At 40.6% G+C, this 24566-nt stretch overlaps 1 protein-coding gene across 1 annotated transcript in view; it reads left to right on the forward strand.

The window, feature by feature from the left end:
- Positions 1–30: 30 nt before the first annotated feature.
- The window catches only part of LOC127641087 (stabilin-1-like), a 68141-nt gene continuing 43605 nt past the window's right edge, over positions 31–24566 (forward strand). Inside the window, 24 exon segments of the mRNA XM_052123855.1 lie at positions 31–311; positions 2729–2865; positions 3113–3228; positions 4696–4781; positions 5299–5368; positions 5449–5544; positions 5812–5922; positions 11069–11256; positions 11419–11549; positions 15829–15956; positions 16425–16501; positions 16615–16755; positions 19847–19984; positions 20096–20167; positions 20257–20370; positions 20595–20648; positions 21186–21266; positions 21614–21772; positions 21972–22034; positions 22227–22310; positions 22403–22489; positions 22575–22686; positions 23998–24184; positions 24436–24529. Of these exon segments, the coding sequence (XP_051979815.1) occupies positions 258–311; positions 2729–2865; positions 3113–3228; positions 4696–4781; positions 5299–5368; positions 5449–5544; positions 5812–5922; positions 11069–11256; positions 11419–11549; positions 15829–15956; positions 16425–16501; positions 16615–16755; positions 19847–19984; positions 20096–20167; positions 20257–20370; positions 20595–20648; positions 21186–21266; positions 21614–21772; positions 21972–22034; positions 22227–22310; positions 22403–22489; positions 22575–22686; positions 23998–24184; positions 24436–24529 (2580 nt within the window). The 5' untranslated portion in view covers positions 31–257.

Genomic DNA, 24566 nt, shown 5'->3' on the forward strand with positions numbered 1-24566 from the left:
GGAAAAGATGTTTTTCTCACCCTTGAAAAAGAGCTAGAAGCTCTTTAGTGGTCGTGTCAAACATCTCTCGCTCTGTTGGGAACCTGGTCAACATGCGAATGCTCGAAAGCAAATGAGAGCGAGACTCTGAATAGATTTTGGAGATGTTTTGGAGAGTTTGAGAGGTTCTGTCCTGTGGCTAGAAATTGTGTGGTCACGGGGAAGCTTTTTAGTTTGTGTTCCAAGCTTATCTGAGGACTTGCAGTCAGGGATCAAATATGTCTTATCTTCTCATTGTGGGACTCGTGGTACTGTGGAGTTCACAGCTTCAGGTAAGTCTGAATTGAGAGATCTAGCTTGATTTGGGGTACACTTACAAAAAAGTACTATGGGATTACTATGGTGCTTTGGACTTGGTACCATGGTAAAATCATGTCCTTTTGGACATGGTAATACAATGAAGTTCTTTGAAGCACCTTGCTATGTAAATACAATGGTATGTGAACATGACTTATTTGGAGTGAATATGGTAAGCATCTTTGTACATGGTACAGTTATATAACAATGAATTTGGACAAGTAATACCATGATTTTTAAGTGCCTTGGAGTACCATGTAAATGCAATGGTATCTGTATATGGTAGTCCACTTTGGACATGTACCATGTAATACTATATTTTATTAGGGGTCAAGCCCCAAAGGCGCGAAAGACCCCTATTGTTTTCGTTAGTTTTCTTCTCATTATTCTTCCGCTCTTTGAGTCTATGGGAGCCCATAGAACCGCTTGCGGAAAATTTCTGAAATTTGGCACACAGATAGAGGACAGTCTGATCTGTTACCACAGCAAATTTGCCGTCTGTACCTCAAACCCTCTAGCGCCACCAACTGACCAAATGTTCACTCACTTTTATGTTAATAACTTTTGAACCGTTAGTCCATAAAATGAAATTCTTTTTCCCTCTGATTCCTTGGCGCAAGACGATTCGATTCCCTATGACGAAAATTCCGGCATTTTGAATTTTCTGAAAAACATACTTTTTCGAACTCGTCCTAGGCCGTTTGTCCGATTTGCATGAAAATTGGCCTGACGACAAAAAGATATTCACAGAATTTTGATAAACATACCGTTTTCAGAAATGGACGTGAGGGTTTATCTCCGTAACGCTTTAGCATAATTATTTGTCATAAGCATCATGACTCAAGGGTGCCTGCTCAGTTTACGAACAGTGCCACCTAGTGGTCACAAGATATGAAAGTTATTTTTTGCTTATAACTTCTGAACAGTTTGTCATAAAATTGGTCTCATTAGATTCAGTGGGGTACAGCGAGTCTGACGGTATGAAAAATTCACATGTCGGAGCAAACGTCCTGTCCGCCATTTTTAAATGTTTTGAAAACGTACTTTTTCGAACTCCTCCCAGACAGTTTGTCCAATTTGCATGCAAATTGGCCTGGATCATCTAGAGGCACTCACGACAAAAAGTTATTCACAGGATTTTGATAAACCACCGTTTTCGAATTGCGCTTCGTCGAAGAGCACGCAACATTCAACTTGAGGCTGTATCTCTGCAACGCTTTGAGGGATTGGGACGAAACTTGGTACGTGTCATCAACATTAAGCCCTGAGGTTACCTGCAGTGTTTTGGTGCACTGCCCCCTACTGGTCAGGAGATAGAAAAATTGCTATTTTGGCTTAAAACTCTTGAATGCTTTCCTGCATGATAACCATCATGACCAGATAGTACCTCAGCAGTTTCAGAACAGCGCCACATACTGGACAATAATTCTAAGAAGTAGCTATTTTTTTATTTTTCTAATGTTTTTTTTATGATTGAAATGTAACTTTTTTTTTTTTTTCAAACTCCTCATACACTGTTCATCGGACTCTAACCAAAAACATGACACAAAGCTTCTTTTGCTGCTCATGGTGCCGATAATTGGCTTGACCCCAGTGTTGCTTGTTTTTTGGGTATTTACCACGGAGTGGTGGTGTAGTGGGCTAAAGGACATAACTGGTAATCAGAAGGTCACTGGTTCGATCCCCACAGCCACTTGAGCAAGGCACTTAACTCCAGGTTGCTCCGGGGGGATTGTCCCTGTAATAAGTGCACTGTAAGTCGCTTTGGATAAAAGCATCTGCCAAATGCATAAATGTAAATGTAATATCATGTATTCTTGGAAGCACATTTGCATACTTTGGTAATACCATAATATATAAATATGGAGAGCATCTTTGGATGAAATACCATGGTATTCTTTGAAGCACATTGGAGTAACATTGTAAATAACATCGTATATGAATATGTTAATCATCCTTTGGGCACGTAACACGGTAATAGCACGGTTCTCTTTAAAGCACATTGGAGTAACATTTTAAATACCATGGTTATCTTCTATGAACATGGCACCATGAATAATATCATGTTTGTTGGACATGTACCATGGTAAAATCATGGTATTGTTAAAAGCACCTTTGAGAACCTTGTAAATACCAAACATAGCAATCTTCTTTGGACAAGGTACCATGGTGAAATAAAATCTTTGGGCATGTACCTTCATGGTAGTCAACCATAATATATACTAAATACTTCAGTAAATTAATATGGTAATCATATAAAATCACATTGATAATTGGTACATTGGTAATACCATTTGATACCTCATCTCTACTAATGTTCTGCCAGAGTATATCATCTGACTTTAATGTTTTTTTGAGTGTTGTTGGCACATTTGGGTTTCTTTTCTTCCAGTCGGCATTGAATCGTTGCGATACACCTCGCACTGTCCTGCACACAACTCCCTGCACGTCCTGTGCGGCTTCAACAGTTGTAGTCTGTCCGCGAGGTTTCAGGAAAACATCGAAGAACGCTGGGAACACTGGCTGCAGGTGACTATACAATCAACATTCTTAAGCCTTTTCTGTCCTGCTGACTAAACCAGCCTAAAAGAGTTTGCTGGTCTTAGCTGGTTTTAGCCATCTGACATGTGTGCAAAACAAATCTAAAATAAGCTGACGGATGAGCCTGAAGAAGTCGGGAGATCAGCTAACCATCCCAGGCTAATTTTAGCGGGGTTTTGATTAGCTGAATTTTCACAAAGTTTGTGTCTAAAGTGTCTGACCCTTAATGTTTCAGTTATGTGGTGGAAATCGGGAATCGTCAGGTAGAGCTGCCTGGGTGCTTTCACACCTGCGAGAAGGTGACGACGGTCCAAAGGTGTTGTCCGGATTTCTGGGGGCCCCTGTGCTTGCGTAAGTGCTCAACAGTGGCCCCAAAAAGTATTTGGACTATAAGCTACACTTAAAAATGTCTAAATGTCTTTGCATTGGATCAAACCAAGTGGTGTTCTTTTAAAGAAAGCAAATAATTTTACAAAAATACATTTTGTTGGGTTTTAAAAATTAAAACAATATATAAACTGTTATATATCGAAACCAGTTTCTGCCACTGAGGAAAAAATTAATTCGGACTATTTCACTTAATTGTGATTTAGTTTCTTGCAATTGTGACTATTTCTCGTAATTACATGTTTATATCACACAAATGCGAGTACTTATAATTTATACTCAAGACTATTTCTTATAATCGTGTTTATTATGCAATTGCGACTTTCTTGTAATTGTGTGATGTCAACACATTTATATTATGCAGTTATGACAATTTCTTGCAATTGTGGCTTTCCTCCTTGTGATATAAATGTTTATTTATGCAATTATAACTTATTTCTCTCTATTTATTATATACTATTGCGAGACTTTATTTCTCACAATTGCGAGTTTATTTCTTGTAATTGCGTATTTACATCACACAGTTGCGACTTCTTGCAATTGTGATTGTTTCTTGTAATTTGTGAATTTATATTTCGCAGTTTTGAATATTTCTCATAATTGTGACTTTCCTCATGATATAAACGTTTATTATGCAATTTCCACTTTATTTCCACTTTATTACAATTGTGATTTTACTTGTAATTGTGACTTTTCTAGTAATTTATTTCTCGCTAATGTGACCATTTCTCACATATAGAATTGGGAGTTTACATCACACTATTGCAACTTTACTTCTTGCAATTGTGACACTTTTTCTTGTAATTTGAGCATTTATATCACACAATTTGGACTATTTTCTTGCGATTGTGCCTTTGCGCCTCATGATGCAAGCAAGCAATTACAAGTTTTTGCTGTGAGTGGTGGTGGTAGTGGGCTAAAGCACATAATTGGTAATCAGAAGGTCACTGGTTCGATCCCCACAGCCACCACCATTGTGTCCTTGAGTAAGGCACTTAACTCCAGGTTGCTCCGGGGGGGGGATTGTCCCTGTAATAATTGCACTGTAAGTCACTTTGGATAAAAGCGTCTGCCAAATGCATAAATGTAAATGTAGATGCTCGCAATTGTTACCATTTCTCATAATTGTGAGTTTATAAAGTCACAATTACATATAGTCAGTCACAATTGTCGCAATTACAGTATATATCGTTCCATAGTACATCAAAATGAATACAAAATTATTTGGCCACTTTCTGGTTGTAAAACATTAAAGGAAGGTTTTTTTATGAGTAATTCATAAACTCACGATCACATATCTTGAGCAAGATGATTTACTCCAGGTTGCTCCAGACGGGTAATATATGTAGGCCTCATATAAGGCATTTTGGACAAGATAATAGCTAAATACTGAATGACAAATAACCAAAACCAGTTCTTCATTTTTTCCAGCTTGTCCTAGTTGGTCAGGAAAGACGTGTAACGGTTATGGCACATGTCTATCTGGTGACTCGGGGAACGGCACCTGTGTTTGTGAGGTAAACGCATCTCAGTTTGGTTCTGTTGTTTATCTAAATCATTTCATCCATGTGTAGTTTATAAGCATTTGTAAGAAAACCCAACAGAAACACTGAGCTGCTGTCATGGTGAGACATATATCATTTACTAGTCTACAGGGATTCATTTAGTGGATAATGAATGCTCTTTGGAATGAATTATTAATATTACACAGCTCTCTGGAACACTTGATTCTGATTGGTTAATCATGCTATTCTTTGGTCAAACATCTTCGTGTAATAACGGCTAAATATTATATTTCTTATCCATTGATTTATTGATTTATTTGGAAAGTAGCTATGTAATAAACAGCACAATGTACATTCAGCCAGTCATTATCAGAAAACAAACCCCTCTGGGCGATCTAGGAAAATGGTTGCTGGGAATAACAATCAGATGACACGGAATGCTGTGACAATTGGAATGAAGTGCTCCAGAGTGCAATATAAACATAATACAGAATTATATCAGTAATTAAGCACTCTTGTTACTTTTCAGGAGGGATATACTGGGTTTGCCTGCCAGAACTGTGTGAATAAGAATGCCTATGGAGACCACTGCCTTTCAGGTCTGTTATTTGTCCTTCTGCCTTTTATATGTAATTGAAAATAGATTTAATTGACTAATTGTAAAACTAATATGTAATAGAGTGCAACTGTGTAAATGGAAAGTGTAGCTCGGGACCAGACGGGGATGGAGAATGTTACTGCCAACCGCCATATTCAGGACCAAAGTGCGATAAAGGTAATCAAATCTATGATTTCTGTGGGTTTATTTTACCATGGTATTTCTCATTCTCTTGTGTGATTCGGTGTACTGTAGAAAAAGCTTCTTTTGGATACTGTGGTATTCTTTGAAGTAACTTGGAGCACCACGTAAATACAATGGTACAGGAATATGGTAAACATCCAGAACCATGGTATATATCTTATACCATCACTGTACTGTTTTAAAGGGTTCACATGTTAAAAAAATACAGCAAAATAAATTTTGGTTTCTTGCCCTTTATAGTTTCTTCATCTTGTTCAAACTGTCCGGCATACTCCTATTGTAATGGTGACGACACAAACGCTGTATGTGAATGTTTGCCTGGATACAAGAAGATCGGACTTGCGTGTATAGGTACATCCACAACAATATGCTACATGCTAAAGTGCTAAACATTATATTTATTGTGTTTTGTGTTGCAACATATTCAGTTGTAAATTTGTTCAATCTGTAAGCTTAAACACTTACATTTCTGAGCAATTTCTAATAAATAGAATAAATGTGGATAAAACAAAATGCTATCGTTAACATTTAATGCGCTTATTAATGCTAATGCTAACAAATAGTTGCTATACACAGAATTTGTATTATTAGTGTTGCAATCGGTATAACTTTTGCTCATACTGATGTCTAGGGAATTATACAAACTCCTAAAACTCAAAATTTGTATATTAAATCTGATTTGTAACATGAACATGAATGATTCTTCAAACTTGTGCACGGATGTTTGTAATGCCTTATTATAAGTGTCTGTTGCTAGTTCCTGTTGTAGCCAAGTGGTCATTCCTATGTTCCCCAGATTTATATGGCACATGAGGAACACATGACAAAGGGTTCTATGTTCCCAGGGTCCTATGTTCCCCATATTTGTAGGGCCCTATGTTCCCAGGGTCCGATGTTCCCCATATTTGTAGGGCCCTATGTTCCCAGGGTCCTATGTTCCCCAGATTTGTAGGGCCCTATGTTCCCAGGGTCCGATGTTCCCCAGATTTGTAGGGCCCTATGTTCCCAGGGTCCGATGTTCCCCAGATTTGTAGGGCCCTATGTTCCCAGGGTCCTATGTGCCCCAGATTTGTAGGGCCCTATGTTCCCAGGGTCCTATCTTCCCCAGATTTGTAGGGCCCTATGTTCCCAGGGTCCTATCTTCCCCAGATTTGTAGGGCCCTATGTTTCCAGGGTCCGATGTTCATCAGATTTGTAGGGCCCTATGTTCCCAGGGTCCGATGTTCATCAGATTTGTAGGGCCCTATGTTCCCAGGGTCCTATGTTCCCCAGATTTGTAGGGCCCTATGTTCCCAGGGTCCGATGTTCGGTCAGATTTGTAGGGCTCTATGTTCCCAGGGTCCTATGTTTGCCAGATTTGAAGGGCCCTATGTTCCCCAGATTTGTAGGGCCCTATGTTCCCAGGGTCCTATGTTTGCCAGATTTGAAGGGCCCTATGTTCCCCAGATTTGTAGGGCCCTATGTTCCCAGGGTCCTATGTTTGCCAGATTTGAAGGGCCCTATGTTCCCCAGATTTGTAGGGCCCTATGTTCCCAGGGTCCGATGTTCCCCAGATTGGTAGGGCCCTATGTTCCCCAGATTGGTAGGGCCCTATGTTCCCCAGATTGGTAGGGCCCTATGTTCCCAGGGTCCTATGTGCCCCAGATTTGTAGGGCCCCATGTTCCCAGGGTCCTATGTGCCCCAGATTTGCCCTATGTGCACAGCAATTTCTAATAAATAGAATAAATATGGATAAAACAAAATGCTATCGTTAACATTTAATGCGCTTATTAATGCTAATGCTAACAAATAGTTGCTATACACAGAATTTGTATTATTAGTGTTGCAATCGGGTCCGATGTTAGATCAGATTTGTAGGGCCCTATGTTCTCAGGGTCCTATGTTTGCCAGATTTGAAGGGCCCTATGTTCCCCAGATTTGTAGGGCCCTATGTTCCCAGGGTCCGATGTTCCCCAGATTGGTAGGGCCCTATGTTCCCCAGATTGGTAGGGCCCTATGTTCCCAGGGTCCTATGTGCCCCAGATTTGTAGGGCCCCATGTTCCCAGGGTCCTATGTGCCCCAGATTTGCCCTATGTGCACAGCAATTTCTAATAAATAGAATAAATGTGGATAAAACAAAATGCTATCGTTAACATTTAATGCGCTTATTAATGCTAATGCTAACAAATAGTTGCTATACACAGAATTTGTATTATTAGTGTTGCAATCGGGTCCGATGTTCGTCAGATTTGTAGGGCCCTATGTTCCCAGGGTCCTATGTTTGCCAGATTTGAAAGGCCCTATGTTCCCAGGGTCCAATGTTCCACAGATTGGTAGGGCCCTATGTTCCCAGGGTCCTAGGTTTGCCAGATTTGAAGGGCCCTATGTTCCCAGGGTCTGATGTTCCCCAGATTGGTAGAGCCCTATGTTCCCCACATTGGTAGGGGCCTATGTTCCCAGGGTCCGATGTTCCCCAGATTTGTAGGGCCCTATGTTCCCAGGGTCCTATGTTTGCCAGATTTGTAGGGCCCTATGTTCCCAGGGTCTGATGTTCCCCAGATTTGTAGGGCCCTATGTTCCCCAGATTGGTAGAGCCCTATTTTCCCCAGATTTATATGGCACATGAGGAACACATGACAAAGGGTTCTATGTTCCCAGGGTCCTATGTTCCCCAGATTTGTAGGGCCCTATGGACCCAGGGTCCTATGTGCGCCAGATTTGTAGGGCCCTGTGTTCCCAGGGTCCTATGTGCCCCAGATTTGTAGGGCCCTATGTTCCCAGGGTCCTATCTTCCCCAGATTTGTAGGGCCCTATGTTCCCAGGGTCCTATCTTCCCCAGATTTGTAGGGCCCTATGTTTCCAGGGTCCGATGTTCATCAGATTTGTAGGGCCCTATGTTCCCAGGGTCCGATGTTCATCAGATTTGTAGGGCCCTATGTTCCCAGGGTCCTATGTTCCCCAGATTTGTAGGGCCCTATGTTCCCAGGGTCCGATGTTCGTCAGATTTGTAGGGCTCTATGTTCCCAGGGTCCTATGTTTGCCAGATTTGAAGGGCCCTATGTTCCCCAGATTTGTAGGGCCCTATGTTCCCAGGGTCCTATGTTTGCCAGATTTGAAGGGCCCTATGTTCCCCAGATTTGTAGGGCCCTATGTTCCCAGGGTCCTATGTTTGCCAGATTTGAAGGGCCCTATGTTCCCCAGATTTGTAGGGCCCTATGTTCCCAGGGTCCGATGTTCCCCAGATTGGTAGGGCCCTATGTTCCCCAGATTGGTAGGGCCCTATGTTCCCCAGATTGGTAGGGCCCTATGTTCCCAGGGTCCTATGTGCCCCAGATTTGTAGGGCCCCATGTTCCCAGGGTCCTATGTGCCCCAGATTTGCCCTATGTGCACAGCAATTTCTAATAAATAGAATAAATATGGATAAAACAAAATGCTATCGTTAATATTTAATGCGCTTATTAATGCTAATGCTAACAAATAGTTGCTATACACAGAATTTGTATTATTAGTGTTGCAATCGGGTCCGATGTTCGTCAGATTTGTAGGGCCCTATGTTCTCAGGGTCCTATGTTTGCCAGATTTGAAGGGCCCTATGTTCCCCAGATTTGTAGGGCCCTATGTTCCCAGGGTCCGATGTTCCCCAGATTGGTAGGGCCCTATGTTCCCCAGATTGGTAGGGCCCTATGTTCCCAGGGTCCTATGTGCCCCAGATTTGTAGGGCCCCATGTTCCCAGGGTCCTATGTGCCCCAGATTTGCCCTATGTGCACAGCAATTTCTAATAAATAGAATAAATGTGGATAAAACAAAATGCTATCAGTTAACATTTAATGCGCTTATTAATGCTAATGCTAACAAATAGTTGCTATACACAGAATTTGTATTATTAGTGTTGCAATCGGGTCCGATGTTCGGTCAGATTTGTAGGGCCCTATGTTCCCAGGGTCCTATGTTTGCCAGATTTGAAAGGCCCTATGTTCCCAGGGTCCAATGTTCCACAGATTGGTAGGGCCCTATGTTCCCAGGGTCCTAGGTTTGCCAGATTTGAAGGGCCCTATGTTCCCAGGGTCTGATGTTCCCCAGATTGGTAGAGCCCTATGTTCCCCACATTGGTAGGGGCCTATGTTCCCAGGGTCCGATGTTCCCCAGATTTGTAGGGCCCTATGTTCCCAGGGTCCTATGTTTGCCAGATTTGTAGGGCCCTATGTTCCCAGGGTCTGATGTTCCCCAGATTTGTAGGGCCCTATGTTCCCCAGATTGGTAGAGCCCTATTTTCCCCAGATTTATATGGCACATGAGGAACACATGACAAAGGGTTCTATGTTCCCAGGGTCCTATGTTCCCCAGATTTGTAGGGCCCTATGGACCCAGGGTCCTATGTGCGCCAGATTTGTAGGGCCCTGTGTTCCCAGGGTCCTATGTGCCCCAGATTTGTAGGGCCCTATGTTCCCAGGGTCCTATGTGCCCCAGATTTGTAGGGCCCCATGTTCACAGGGTCCTATGTTCCCCAGATTTGTAGGGCCCCAGGTTCCCAGGGTCCTATGTTCCCCAGATTTGTAGGGCCCTATGTTTCCAGGGTCCGATGTTCCCCAGATTTGTAGGGCCCTATGTTCCCAGGGTCCGATGTTCCCCAGATTTGTAGGGCCCTATGTTCCCAGGGTCCGATCTTCCCCAGATTTGTAGGGCCCTATGTTCCCAGGGTCCTATCTTCCCCAGATTTGTAGGGCCCTATGTTCCCAGGGTCCTATCTTCCCCAGATTTGTAGGGCCCTATGTTCCCCAGATTGGTAGGGCCCTATGTGCCCCAGATTTGTAGGGCCCTATGTTCCCAGGGTCCGATGTTCCCCAGATTTGTAGGGCCCTATATTCCCAGGGTCCTATGTTTTCCAGATTTGTAGGGCCCTATGTTCCCAGGGTCCTATGTTTGCCAGATTTGTAGGGCCCTATGTTCCCAGGGTCCGATGTTCCCCAGATTTGTAGGGCCCTATGTTCCCAGGGTCCTATGTTTGCCAGATTTGTAGGGCCCTATGTTCCCAGGGTCCTATGTTTGCCAGATTTGTAGGGCCCTATGTTCCCAGGGTCTGATGTTCCCCAGATTTGTAGGGCCCTATGTTCCCAGGGTCCTATGTTCCCCAGATTTGTAGGGCCCTATGTTCCCAGGGTCCTATGTTCCCCAGATTTGTAGGGCCGTATGTTCCCAGGGTCCGATGTTCCCCAGATTAATATGGCACATAATAAACGCATGACAAAGGGTCCTATGTTCCCAGATTTGTAGGGTTTGGGTTAGTGTTAATATTTGAACTTGAAACGGGTCAAATTTGACCCGACCACAATAGGAGGGTTAATGTGTTTTTACAGAATATTGAAATGGGGAACTTAGATATGCTCCCATAGGCAATCATGTAAATACAGTTGCTAAATACAGCGTTACCATATTGATTTGCCATATAGCACTAAATGCAATATTTTGTTATAATTACGGACAGTACTTACACTGAATCTCTCTGTCATATTCCAGGTATGTGTACAGAAGGCATCTGTGACGTAAATGCAAAATGTTCATTCAGTAGTGGACAGTTTCACTGTAAATGTGAAAACGGATTTGTGGGCAACGGCAAACACTGCGTTCCCATCAACCCATGCGACACTGATAATGGAGGCTGTCCTAAAGACTCCACCGTCTGTGAATACATCGGCCCAGCCAAGGTGAGCTGGAATGCATGTCATAAAATCACAATCTAAAGCTGATTTTGTATTGAATTCTATTGGTAAATCAAATACAAAAAAATGGCAATATTTATGCTTCTGCACTCCCTTAAATATTTGTCTTAAAATTGTACAGAAATGTTTGGTGTGTTTCCTCCTCAGTCGAAATGTGTCTGTGTTCCCGGAACGGAGTCGTCCGATCCTTCCAACGGTTGCACGGCAAAGTCAGTCTGCACGCCGAGTTCGTGCCACAGGAGTGCTCGCTGTGAGACAAGCTCAGACATCACGCACAGGTCTGACACAGTGCTTCTGACACGATAACATGACAAAGACAACTTTCACTTCCTTCAATAGCACATTAATGACTGGGTGAATCTCTCGAAACCTCTCAAGAACATGTCTGAGTCACATTTCAGCCCAAAATCTAAAGATCTTGGCACAAAGAAAATGAAGCCTGTTTTTAAGACTATTGAGATTTTTATGACAAGCAAATTTCCCACCAATTTTCATTTCCATAATAAAAGTCTCATTAATGTAATGTGAATTATTTTATTATATACAGTATTATTTAAATTGTAAAATATTTATACATTATGGTAGTATGTTTAATTTATGCAGATTTTAATTAAAACATATTTATTTTATAAAAATTTTGAAAATAATGGGAATGACTAATAATGTACATGTGTAAAAAACATGTCAAAAGTACAAAATACAAACTTTTTTAAGAATTAAATATATATATTTTAATTAAGCACAATAATGTAATAAAACTACGGTTACTTTTCATAGTAACTACCCAGAAAACTAACAAAATGTTTTTTACAGTTTTGTTGCAGTTAGTTATTGTAATATTACATTAATGAGAATGAAATATATTATTTAAATTGTAAAGTATTTCTACATTATAGTAGTATTTGTTATACTGTGTTTAATGTATGCTGATTTCAATCAATTAAATATATATTTTTATTTAATTACAGTAAAAATAACTAATGATAATTTAGGTTAGAATAATGGGAATGACTAAAAAAAGTACAATGTGTAAAAAATATCTTAAAATACTGTACAAAATTAAGTTACATTTTGAACTTAATTGCATTTTTTCAACTTTAATTTGCTGATTTCAATAAATTATTTTTACTATTAATACAGTAAAAATGACTGTTTGCAGTCACGAGAATCTAAGTAAGAAAATTGGGAATTACTAAAAAAGTAAAATGTGTAAAATTAAGCCTATAAAAAAGTGCTTATAAAAAATACACAATGCAACATTTTTAATGAGTAATGATAATTAGGCACAATCTCTCATTATCATCCTAAAACAGTCATTATCATTACTGTAATGTGAAAAAAAGTGATATTTTATTTCAATTTTAAAGTATTATACATCATAGTAGTATTTTATATACTGCATTCAACTTGTTCAGATTTTAAATATATATATATATTTAGTTTGAATCAGTAAAAATGACTATAATGAGAATCTAATTGAGAATAAAGGGAATTACTAAAAGACAGTCGAATGCACGCATGGACCGTAATGAGAATTATAGGGGAAATGTGCTTCTGAAGCGAATGACACAATGCAAACAACTTTATGGACCTTATTAATTTTATGACAAATTCCACACACACACACACACACACAAAAAAAGTGTTATATTACCACACATTCATGGTTAGTCAAATTTGACACAAGTATCGCTGTTAACACTTTATAATAATGGTCCGTCATTAATAGGTAGCAATGCAGGATTAATGAGTAGTACTGCATTAACACTTTAGTTACTACTATTAACCATTGGCGGCATTAGCTGTGTTTCACCCATTTCAATTGAAACGGGCCCCGTCCTCCAAAGGGCCACCAACTGACATGACAGAATTGAATAATTCACCCACTTAAAAAAATGATATAGTGTGTGTGTGTGTGTATATATATATATACCTGTATATATACATACTGTATATCTCCGGGTCTGTAATGAGCTGTCCATGGTGCTGAAAGAGCGTGAAGCGCAATTCGTTGTAAACTACCAGTAGTTTCAGACACTTTAAATCCCGAGCAATATATGTTATTGCTGTTGTTGTTCATTTAATATTAGGGAACCGTTTAAGCTGTTTTTATGTCAGCCGATACATAACACCTAGTACTATTCAGTGCTGAGTAGTAGTTGATGAAGGGCGACGATTCTCCTTATTCCAAAGCAAAAATAACAGCATTGTTTCAGTTTTTAATTAAGGGAATTGTTTGGATTATTTCTATGCTGATCTGTTGATGCTGAACGTGCACATAATGCATTTAAGATGAAGTCCAAAAATTACCTCTTGAAACGGGCCGCCACTGCTATTAACTAATATGGAAACGTTATTAACTAATCATTAATTAATAGCGATTGAGGTAGTTCACTGTTAGGTAATCCATAATTACTGAATTTGAAATTCTATAGACATTAACTCTCAAATAACTGTCTAATATAAATTAACTCTAATCAAGACATTAAAATTTGTCTAAAATGTGAATGATTATGCTTTTATTGTGAACAAGATCATGAAATGCGCCTTCAGAGAAACATGCACCTTACGTGTGTTATTTGCTGGAGTTCATTTATGAACATAACAGCTCTCTAAATCATGGCTACAGTGTGTGGTAGAGTATCATAGTCAGCTTATAGATGCATGTGCCCATCAAGTGCATTCCTTGGGATATCTCTTCTGTTCATCACAAATGATTAACTTCAACAGGTTTGATATTGCTGGAGGTCTTTTTAAAATAATTCTGGTAACCCATAAGCAGGACTGGATTGGTAATCTGGCATAGTTTCCCGGTGGGCCGACGCACTTTGGGGCCGATCAGGGGCGGACTGGCCATTGGGAGAACCGTAAGGGCCGGTGGGCCGAATGGGCCGCGATAAGCTCAAATGAGCCAGCACATTGTCACGTCCATCAAGCTTCTAATCCAATCGGGGTTCACCATATTCAGTGCTCATGCTGAAACTGAACTAAGAGCGAGTGTGATTTTGATCCGCCCTCCTGTCGCTCCGCCAGCTCGCCATAAACTCTAACTTGCATTCTGTTCTGTTCAGATCGAACATAGGCAAAGGAGGAAACATGTTAAATTAATTTGATAAAAACTGTACTGTATTTACAGAGTGGGCTGTCTAGGGCGGAAGTACACATGGGGAATCGGCCTCATGCTGCACGCTGGGTTTCTCTCCATTTTCTGTTGAAGTCTTGTTGGAGTGGTGGTGGCGTAGTGGGCTAAAGCACATAACTGGTAATCAGAAGGTTGCTGGTTTGATCCCCACAGCCACCACCATTGTGTCCTTGAGCAAGGCACTTAACTCCAGGTTGCTCCGGGGGGGGGGATTGTCCCTGTAATAAGGGCTCTGTAAGTCACTTTGGATAAAAGCGTCTGCCAAATGCATAAATGTAAATGTAAAATGTCTTGTGGAGATCAATACACTTGTCCTTTAGACATTATATTATTTTTCTTTATTTTAAGAAATATGTAGTAACCATGAGCAACAGTCTTTAAAAGTATTATCCTGCTAAAGGTTTGTTGCTATTTTTGTTAACACATTATTAATTAATGAGATCTTACTGTTTCCTTCATTGGGGGTTAAAGGTTATCTGGACCATTATTCTAAAGTGAGGGTCATAATTTATGCAATTATGATTCATATGCCAGAATTGTTTTGAATGTCTGTGAATGTTTGTTAGCTATCTGTTTGATTAAATGAATAAAATGTAGGAACAAACACTTTGAGTATTCATTACTAACTGACAAGTAACACCTCAGTTACTAGTAATGGTTTATATTGTGTTTTCACTTTAGAATAATGGTCCAGATAACCTTTAACCCCTGAGGAAGGAAACAGTAAGATCTCATTAATTAATAATGCTTTACCATGACCCTCACTTTAGTTTGTTCAGATGGCCAATGTAGGAAAAGTGATTATGAGTGATTACACCATTTTTATTAAAGAAACAATTGATTTCGGTCAAAAATGTCCAAAAAGTGCACAAGGGTTTAAAATGCATTTTGAGACACCTAAAATAGGCTTGCTTGTCTTTGAGAAATACGTTGCTCCTAAAAAATAAACCTAAACATATTTTTGAGAGATGCACTCATTTACAATTATGTGTAAGTCTTGCAAAAAAAAGAAGAAGAAATATTTGGTTCAAATTGAAGATGCAAAATGAAAATTGTTGCTAGTGAGCAAAAATATTTGTTTAATCATGCATGAGTCTTGATTAGCTTTAAGTCCTATAAATAATAATAATAATAAGACTTTTTTTAACCATAACTCTGATATGCTCATTGGCACCCCTAGGTAGAACAAAATGGGAAAACATGAGAATATCACCTCAATTGTGGAAAGTACTGTCAAAATCTGGTGAAAACATAAACCTCATTATATGGATTCGATTTCTACGCTGCATGATTCACAATTTAAAGAGATCAGTGTTAATGAGTAATTCTGTGGTTTTCATCATAAATAAAAAATAAAAAATCTCAAATGCTTGATGAAGGCCAGGGCAATAAACCGAGACGTTTGTTTCTTTTAGATGCCTTTGCAACGCTCAGCAGATTGGCGATGGCAGACGTTGCTATGGTAACCTCATGGAGAGAGTTCTGGAAATGGATAGAGATGGCAGTCAAGCAGCAAACCTCACTGGAAGCATTAGACTGTTTGGTGGGTTTTTTGAGATCAACAGAAACCCCCTTTTTCTAACCTCATGTTAGTCAGACCTTTGACTAAATGGCAAAACGTCTGGTCCACATTGTCGTTTATTCTGGCCAAGAACCCCCCCCCCCACTTAGACAAGAAGAGCTGTTTGAGTGACATGTAAAGCATTCATTCTTGAGAGTATTGGTCCTATGTGCCGTTATGGGGCGGAGTTAAATCTGAGATGGATTGTATCACAATAAATGACCTGCGTAGAAACATATTCAATAATAGCTCTGCAGTGTCCAAATAGAGGAATAACAGAACATGTGTGAAGACTCTTAAGTACTTTACACATTATATGTGCAGACTATTAAAAAGAAATAGTCTGCACATATATACATCCTATTTTGAGTGAACACTTAAGGTTGTTTTGTAAGTTCGAAAGAAGCTAAAAGCCCTGATTATGTGTTAATGTTATCTTCTGGGCTTTAGAACAAGGGTGTGAGTTTACTCTGAGTCAGCATGGCCCATTCACGGCATTCATTCCTGTGGGACAGAATCCTTTCCAAGTGAGTGGACCGCATACAAAAATAAGACCCAAATAACGGCATTGCAGTTTGAGGACATCCTTCTAATGATTCCTGTTGTCTTGTGTCAACTTCTTGGTTGTTTTGATGTTCAGACGGTTTTAGGCAAGTCCTCGTCCGTTGTGAATGCAGTGTGCAAAAATCACCTTATACTCGGACAGAGACTTTACAAAGATCTGGAGGGGAACGATCTGTGGACTTACGGAGGGGAAAAGATCAGATTCAAAACAAAAAAGGTATCCTTATATATATATACAGTATCTGTCTGTCTGTCTGTCTGTCCTTCCTTATCTCTATCCATCCTTTTCCCTTCCTTCTATCCATCCTTTGTTCCATCTGTCCTTCCTTCTGTCTTCCCTCTTTCCTTCCTCACTTTCTTCCATCTGTCCTTCATTTCCTCCCTCCCTCCTTCAATCCCTCATTATTTCATTATCTCTGTCCATCCTTTTTCTACCCTCCATACTTTGTTCCATCTGTCCTTCCTTCCTTCTTTCCTTCTGTCTTCCCTCCCTCCTTCCTTTCTCCCTATGTTCCATCTGTCCTTCCTTTCTTCCCTCCCTTCTTCCTTCCTCCCTTTGTTCCATCTATCCTTCCTTCCTTCCTTATCTCTATCCATCTTTTTCTTCCCTACCTTTTTTGTTCCATATGTCCGTCCTTCCTCCCTTTCTTTCATTCATTCATCCATAATTTATTCCTTTCATCTGTCCTTCCTTCTTTCCTTCCATCTGTACTTCCTCATTCCTTCAATCCATTATTTTTTCCTTCCATCTGTCCTTACTTCTTTCAGTATTTCTAGCCATATATTTTCCCTTCCTTTCTTCCTTCCTCCGTCCCTCCCTCCTTCAATCCATCTTTTTTCAATTCCATCTGTCCTTCCTTTCTTCCAATTGTCCTTCCTTTCCTCCCTTACTCCTTCCTTCAATCCATCCTTTTTTCCTTCCTTATTTCTATCCATCCTTTTTTCCTTCATTTTATTCTTTATTGCTTTCTATATGTCCTTTTTTCCTCCTTGTTCCTTCCTTCCTCCATTCATTACTTAATTCTATCCAATGTTTCCCCTTCCTTCCATCTGTCCTTCCTTTCCTTCTTTCCTTCCATTTGTCCTTCCTTCATATGTCTTTTCTTCCTTCCCTTCCCCCTTCCTTCCATCTATACTTCATTTTTATCTCCCCATCCTTTTCTTCCATCTTTCCTTCCTTCTTTCCTTCCTTCCATCTGTACTTCCTTCATTTTATCTCTCCATCCTTTTCTTCCATTTTTACGTCCGTCTTTCTTTCCTTCCATCTGTACTTCCTTGCGAAGTCCATCTGACTGAAGAAAGAGGCCTTCCGGAATATGTTGTCCCGGAGGTCTCCGGAGGCAGTTGCAAGGTACAGACAGGCCCGAAGGGCTGCGGCCTCTGCCATGAGGGAGGCAAAGCAGTGGGTGTGAGAAAAGTTCGGAGAAGCCATGGAGAAGGACTTTCGGTCTGCACCAAAGTGCTTCTGGAAAACCGTCTGCCACCTTAGGAGGGGGAAACGGGGAACCATCCAAGCTGTATACAGCAAAGATGGGACTCTGTTGACCTCAACCGAGGAGGTTATTGGGCAGTGGAAGGAATACTTTGAAGAACTCCTAAATCCCAACACGCCCTCTATGTTAGAGGCAGAGCTGGAGGATGATGGGGGATCAGATAAAATTTCCCTGGGGGAGGTCACTGAGGTAGTCAAACAACTCCGCAGTGGCAAAGCCCCGGGGATTGATGAGATCCAACCAGAAATGCTGAAAGCTTTGGATGTGGAGGGGGTGTCACGCCTCTTCAACATTGCGTGGAAGTCTGGGACAGTGCATAAGGAGTGGCAGAACAGGGTGGTGGTTCCTCTCTTCAAAAAAGGGGCCCAGAGTGTGCCAACTACAGGGGTATCACACTTCTCAGCCTCCCTGGTAAAGTTAACTCCAAGATGCTGGAGAGGAGGGTTTGGCCGATCGTCGAACCTCGGATTGAAGAGGAACAATGCGGGTTCCGTCCTGGCCGTGGAATGACAGGCCAGATCTTTACTCTCACAAGGATCCTGGAGGGGGCCTGGGAGTATGCCCATCTGGTCTACATGTGTTTGTGGATCTGGAGAAGGCGTATGACTGGGTTGGTCTCCGCCAGGGCTGCGCTTTGTCACCAATCCACTTTGTGATATTCATGGACAAGATATCAAGGCGTAGTCGGGGTGGGGAAGGGGTGCAGTTCGGTGGGCTGGGGATCTCATCGCTGCTTTTTGCAGAAGATGTGTTCTTCATGTCATCATCGGTCCATGACCTTCAGCTCTCACTGGAGTGTGAAGCAGCTGGGATGAGGATTAGCACCTCTAAATCGGAGGCCATGGTTCTCAGCAGGAAACCGATGGAGTGCGTATTCTGGGTTGGGAAGGAGGTATTGCCCCTTGAAAGAGTTCAAGTACCTCGGGGTCTTGTTCACGAGTGAGGGGACAATGGAGCGGGAGGTTGGCCGGAGAATCGGGGCAGCAGGGGCGGTATTGCACTTGCTCTATCGCACTGTTGTCATGAAAAGAGAGCTGAACCGGAAGGCAAAGCTCTCGGTCAACTGGTCAATTTTCGTTGCTACCCTCACCTATGGTCATGAAGGCGGGGTTATGACAGAAAGAACTAGGTCGCGAGTACAAGCGGTCGAAATGGCTTTCCTCAGAAGGGTGGCGGGCTTCTCCCTTAGAGATAGGGTGAGGAGCTCAGTCATCCGTGAGGAGCGTGGAGTAGAGCCAGCTGCACCTTTGCGTCGAAAGGAGCCTGTTGAGGTGGTTTGGGCATCTGGTAAGAATGCCCCCTGGGAGGTGTTTCAGCCACGTCCAGCTGGGAGGTGGCCTCGGGGAAGGCCCAGGACTAGGTGGAGAGATTACATCTCCACACAGGCCTGGGAATGCCTCGGGATCCCCCAGTCAGAGCTGGTTAATGTGGCTCGGGATAGGAAAGTTTGGGGCTCCCTGCTGGAGCTGCTGCCCCCGCGACCTGACTTCGGATAAGCGGTTGAAGATGGATGGATGGATGGATGGATGTACTTTTATTTTATCTCTTCATCCTTTTCTTCCATCTGTACTTCCTTCCAGTGTATTTGATATCCATTAGCGGTTAACTGATATGGGATAATACAATTTAATGATAGTAAATACCATGTTCACGAGATTGCTGAATTTAAATTACCACTTATTCAAATCAACATGAACAAAACAATTCTAGAAACAGAAAATCTACATTTGATACTGATACTTGGTGGAACCCAAGTATCCATCCCTCCTACTGCAGATTCAGTGTTATTAATTCTGTTAATGCATGTGTCCAAAGCAATTCATATTGATACGGGATCCAGACGTGTTGTTTACAATCCTTGAGAGTGACATCCCTGCATCTAATGGAATAATTCACATTATTGACAAGCCTTTTACTCTTGCTCATGTCGAATCTTCTAACAACAACCTGGAGGTAAAGCCCTTTAAACTATTTTACTTTCAAAACATCTCATAATAGTTCCCTAATGATACACAATACCAAACACAACACCCTCTAATTTAGATGTTTTTTTCCAACCTCAAGTTTTCCTCCAAAACCATTGGGGAGGTTTTCAGGTATGATGAAAGATTCAATCGATTCCTGTCTCTAGTTGATGTGAGTGATACCCTCAGTTGCTCTGAATCAGTTTTGCTTTCCTTCACTGAACTCAAGCACTCAAAGCATTTTGTCAATTTCTTCTTCAGAATTGTGGAGCTCTGTTGCCTGTGAGGGGTTCAGGTCCGCTGACAGTGTTTGTTCCAACCAACAAAGCCATAGACAAATTCTGAGATGGAAGTCTCATGTACATGCTCAATGATGTAAACTGCAATGATTATTTATATACTGTATATATAATATGCACTGATGAATCATGCACAATAAGACCAGGAATGTTAATTAAAGTAAAAAGGGCTCATTTTGATTTCATGTTTCACTTGAATGATGTTTTATAAACAAATGGATATGCATTTTTTATGTTATTTATTAATTTTGACATAAGCATATTTAGAAAGGGAATGTTTTTCATCTTTCTCCAATAAAGGCCAAACCAAAGCTTCAGATGCTTCTGAAACACCACATGTTCTCGCTGGCTGCTGTGAGTATGACATCTGACATCATGAACTGTTGCTAAAGAACTGTTGCTAAAGATTTTAAACATTAATGCCTCATTTCACTTTCAAATGAGGCATTAATGCACGACACACTAAAGACCCCATAAAATGGTTTGCAAAACCAAATTCTCTTGAAACAGGACATTGAAGCTGAACATATCGAAGGGATTTAACTTTCTTTTTTTTACATCAACCTGGCAAAACAATGATTTGCTACTTGCCATTACTAGTTAGATGGCAGCTGTTATTAGGGGGAGGGGCATTCTTATTCTAGAGAGCATTTGATTGGACAAACATTTGAGTGTGTGAGATGAGTCATCAATATTTTTGGTCCAATATATAATATAATTGGTGGTTAAACATTAGGTTAAATGTGAGTTTAAACAAAATATTAAATGTGGCTTTGCCAGTTTCAAACATTTATGTTTATTAATTTCCAATGCGAACTGTAGCTATAAAATCTGTCAATTTGTCTCAGTCTTATAACTGTGATTTAAATAACAATTCTGGTTTTTACTTAGATCACTGTGGACCAGCTCGCCAGTATGTCTGAGATTACGACCATGGCCAATGAGATCTTAACAATCAATGTCTCTGGGGATGTAAGTGACAAACTCAAGCGTGGCATTATTTATTTGAATTGCTGTAACTCCAAAGATAAATGACAAATGTTTATGAAATTTGGTACAAATATGTAGGGCATCCTTCTTTGTACAATTAACAGATTTGGCAAGGTTTGGACACTTGGTGGCGTTGTTACATAGTTTTGAAAAAAAGAAATGGCTGTAAAAATGAGACCGCTCATAGGATAGATACACTGTAAATTTAATAAGCAGTGTCTTTATCCAATGTACAAAGTTTGTCTATAAGAACAACCATCCTATTTTCTCATCTGCTTGGACCCCAGCATATTGACAGTTGTTATTGCTTTTTCTCACTCTATCCACAGGGACGAGTCTATCTGGGTGATAAAGGAATACCAGTCGAAACGAAAGACATTGTTGCATCCAATGGAATCATTCACCTGATTGATGGAGTTCTTCTACCATTCTCTATAGTTCCCATAATGCCTCATCGGTGTGACGTGAATGAGAGTAGGATCATTGTGGTTGGTGCCTCTTAAATTAAACCCATTCCTAAACACCATAAAAACTGACGATATGATTAAAATGTGGTAAAATTGGCCAAGCCGTGTGCTACCGCTCTGCAGATCCTTCTGAAAAATCCCAATGTTAGAAATGAGTGAATGAGTGAAACGGCAGCAGAAACCATCAATATAAATTCTATTAAAAAATGTCTCCCCATAGGGTCCTTGTATCAGATGCAGCGATCTCTTTAAGACACAATGTCCACCTGGAACTTTTGAGCTGGTATTTGCTTTTTTATTACCATTTTGGGTCACCAAAACATCTATAATCAATATGCAATCATGAACAGATATATTAAATACCTTTTAACATTACAAAAACCAATGAATAAAATCAAAACATAAGCATAGTTGCCTGAAGCACTGAATAATGCTTTTTAGTATACACTGTTTTGTGTCTTTTTTCCCTTGATAGGACAGTCATCTGAGAGACTGTGAGCAAATTCCGTATGCATTAATTGAGGCTGGCTGTGCCAAATACTGCAAATCTACTCAAATGGTCTGAAAACGAGGTCACACGACCAGATAAACACTCATCAGCCCTTTCTCTTTGAGACTGATGTAGAAGTGACACTGATCTCTTTGTTTCAGCGAGCGGAGTGTTGCAGTGGTTTCTATGGGCCAGACTGTAAACCCTGCCTTGGAGGTTTCCAGCACCCTTGTTATGATAAAGGGACTGTAAGTATGTTAGTTGTGAACTGAAGGGAGTGCTGGTTTTGTGTTGTCATGTTTTGTTTGATTGTGTTAATGTTGCTGTCTGCAGTGTTTTGATGGAATCGCTGGAAACGGCTCGTGTAAGTGTGAACCGGCGTTTAAAGGCATTGGCTGCCACATCTGCGCAGACCCAAACAAACATGGAGAGAACTGTGATGAAGGTGAACATTCTTATCCATCCATCCTTTCTTTATCCATCCATCTATTCATCCTTCATCCATCCATCCATTCTTCATTTATCCATCTATCCATTCTTCACCCATCATCCATCTATTCTTCATCCGTCCATCATCCACTTATTCATCATCCACCAATCCATCCATCATCCACCCATTCTTTCTCCATCCATATATTCTTTCTCCATCCATCTATTCTTTATCATCCCTCTATCCATCCATTAATTCTTGATCCATCCATCTTTTCATCCTTCATCTATCCATCATCCATCTATTCTTTATTCATCCATTCATTCTTCATCCATCCATCCACCCATCCATCTATCCATCAATCAATTTGTACTTTATCCATCCATCTATTCTTAATCCATCATCCATCCTTTCTTTCATCCATCCATCCATCCATCTTTTCTTTATCCTTCCCTCTATCCATCCATTAATTCTTCATCCATCCATCATCCATCTATTCTTTATCCATCCATCCATCATCCATTCATTCTTCATACATGCATCCATCTATCCATCAATCAATTTGTACTTTATCCATCCATCCAGTCATTCTTCATTCATCTATCTATCCATCCATTCTTTATCCATCCATCCATCCATCCATCTATTATTCATTCTTCCATCCATCCATACTTCCTTCATCTATCTCTCCATCCATCTATTTTTCCTCCCTCCATCCATTTATTCTTTCTTTATTCATTCATCCATCCATCTGATCATTCATAATCCATCTATTCTTCCTTCATCCATCAATCCAGCTATTTATGTTTCCTTTTTCTATCCATGAATTTTCATCCATCCATCCTTCCATCCATTGTTCCTTCATCCATCCATCCATCCATTCATCCATCTATTTATTCTTCCTTTTTCTATCCATTCATTCTTCATCCATCCATCCATCCAATTATTTATTTATTCTTTCTTCAGTAATACATCCATCTGATCATTCATCTATCCATCTATTTACAGTATCCTTCATCATCCATTCTTCCATCCATTGTTTCTTTATCCATCCATCCATCTATCCACCAATCTACCATTAATTCTTCATCCATCCATCCATCAGTCCATCCATCTATTCTTCCTTCATCCATCCTTCTTTACCTCATCCACCGTTTCTTCCATTCATTCATCCATCTGATCATCTGACCATCCATCTATCTATCCCATAATACACTGTACTCTACCTTACATCATCCAGTATGTTATATTTTTACCCTCTCTCTAAACCGTTCATACCAGCATTCATGACCTTCTCGTCTCTTCCCACTCTGTTTGTTTATATAGATTGCCGCTGTGTTCATGGCATCTGTGATAACAGGCCCAGCAGTATGGGGGTGTGCAGAAGAGGATCATGTCTGGCGGGATTTTCAGGGGAACTCTGTGACCAGACCACCACCCCCTGCAATACAGATGGTGCCTTTGAGAACTGCCACATCCACGCTAAATGTGTCTACAACAGCGGTCAAACCATGTTAGTGACACTATAACCGAATATTGCGTGCAAATCATTGTTTCCTGATACAAAACTATCTATCATCTAAATAATGGAATCGATGGTATTATTTAAAATCAAAGTCAACATGAAAATGTTATTTTATGTTATGCAATGAGCAATACTCATTTAATCAAGCGTATTAGCAACGTCAATGTTGTTTTACATTTGTTGTGTGCTGATATGATAATCAACATCTGTCTTTGGCCTGTTGTTGATTTGTGCTGTAGGTGTGTTTGTCTGCCTGGATATGAAGGGGATGGTTACACCTGCACTGAAAGCAATCTGTGCCTCAAAGCTGACAGAGGAGGCTGCCACTTCAATGTGAGAGCGAGCATCCTGTCTTTAGCCTGTTCCCTCA

This window comes from Xyrauchen texanus, chromosome 50, assembly GCF_025860055.1.
Source record: "Xyrauchen texanus isolate HMW12.3.18 chromosome 50, RBS_HiC_50CHRs, whole genome shotgun sequence".
Classification (NCBI taxonomy): domain Eukaryota; kingdom Metazoa; phylum Chordata; class Actinopteri; order Cypriniformes; family Catostomidae; genus Xyrauchen; species Xyrauchen texanus.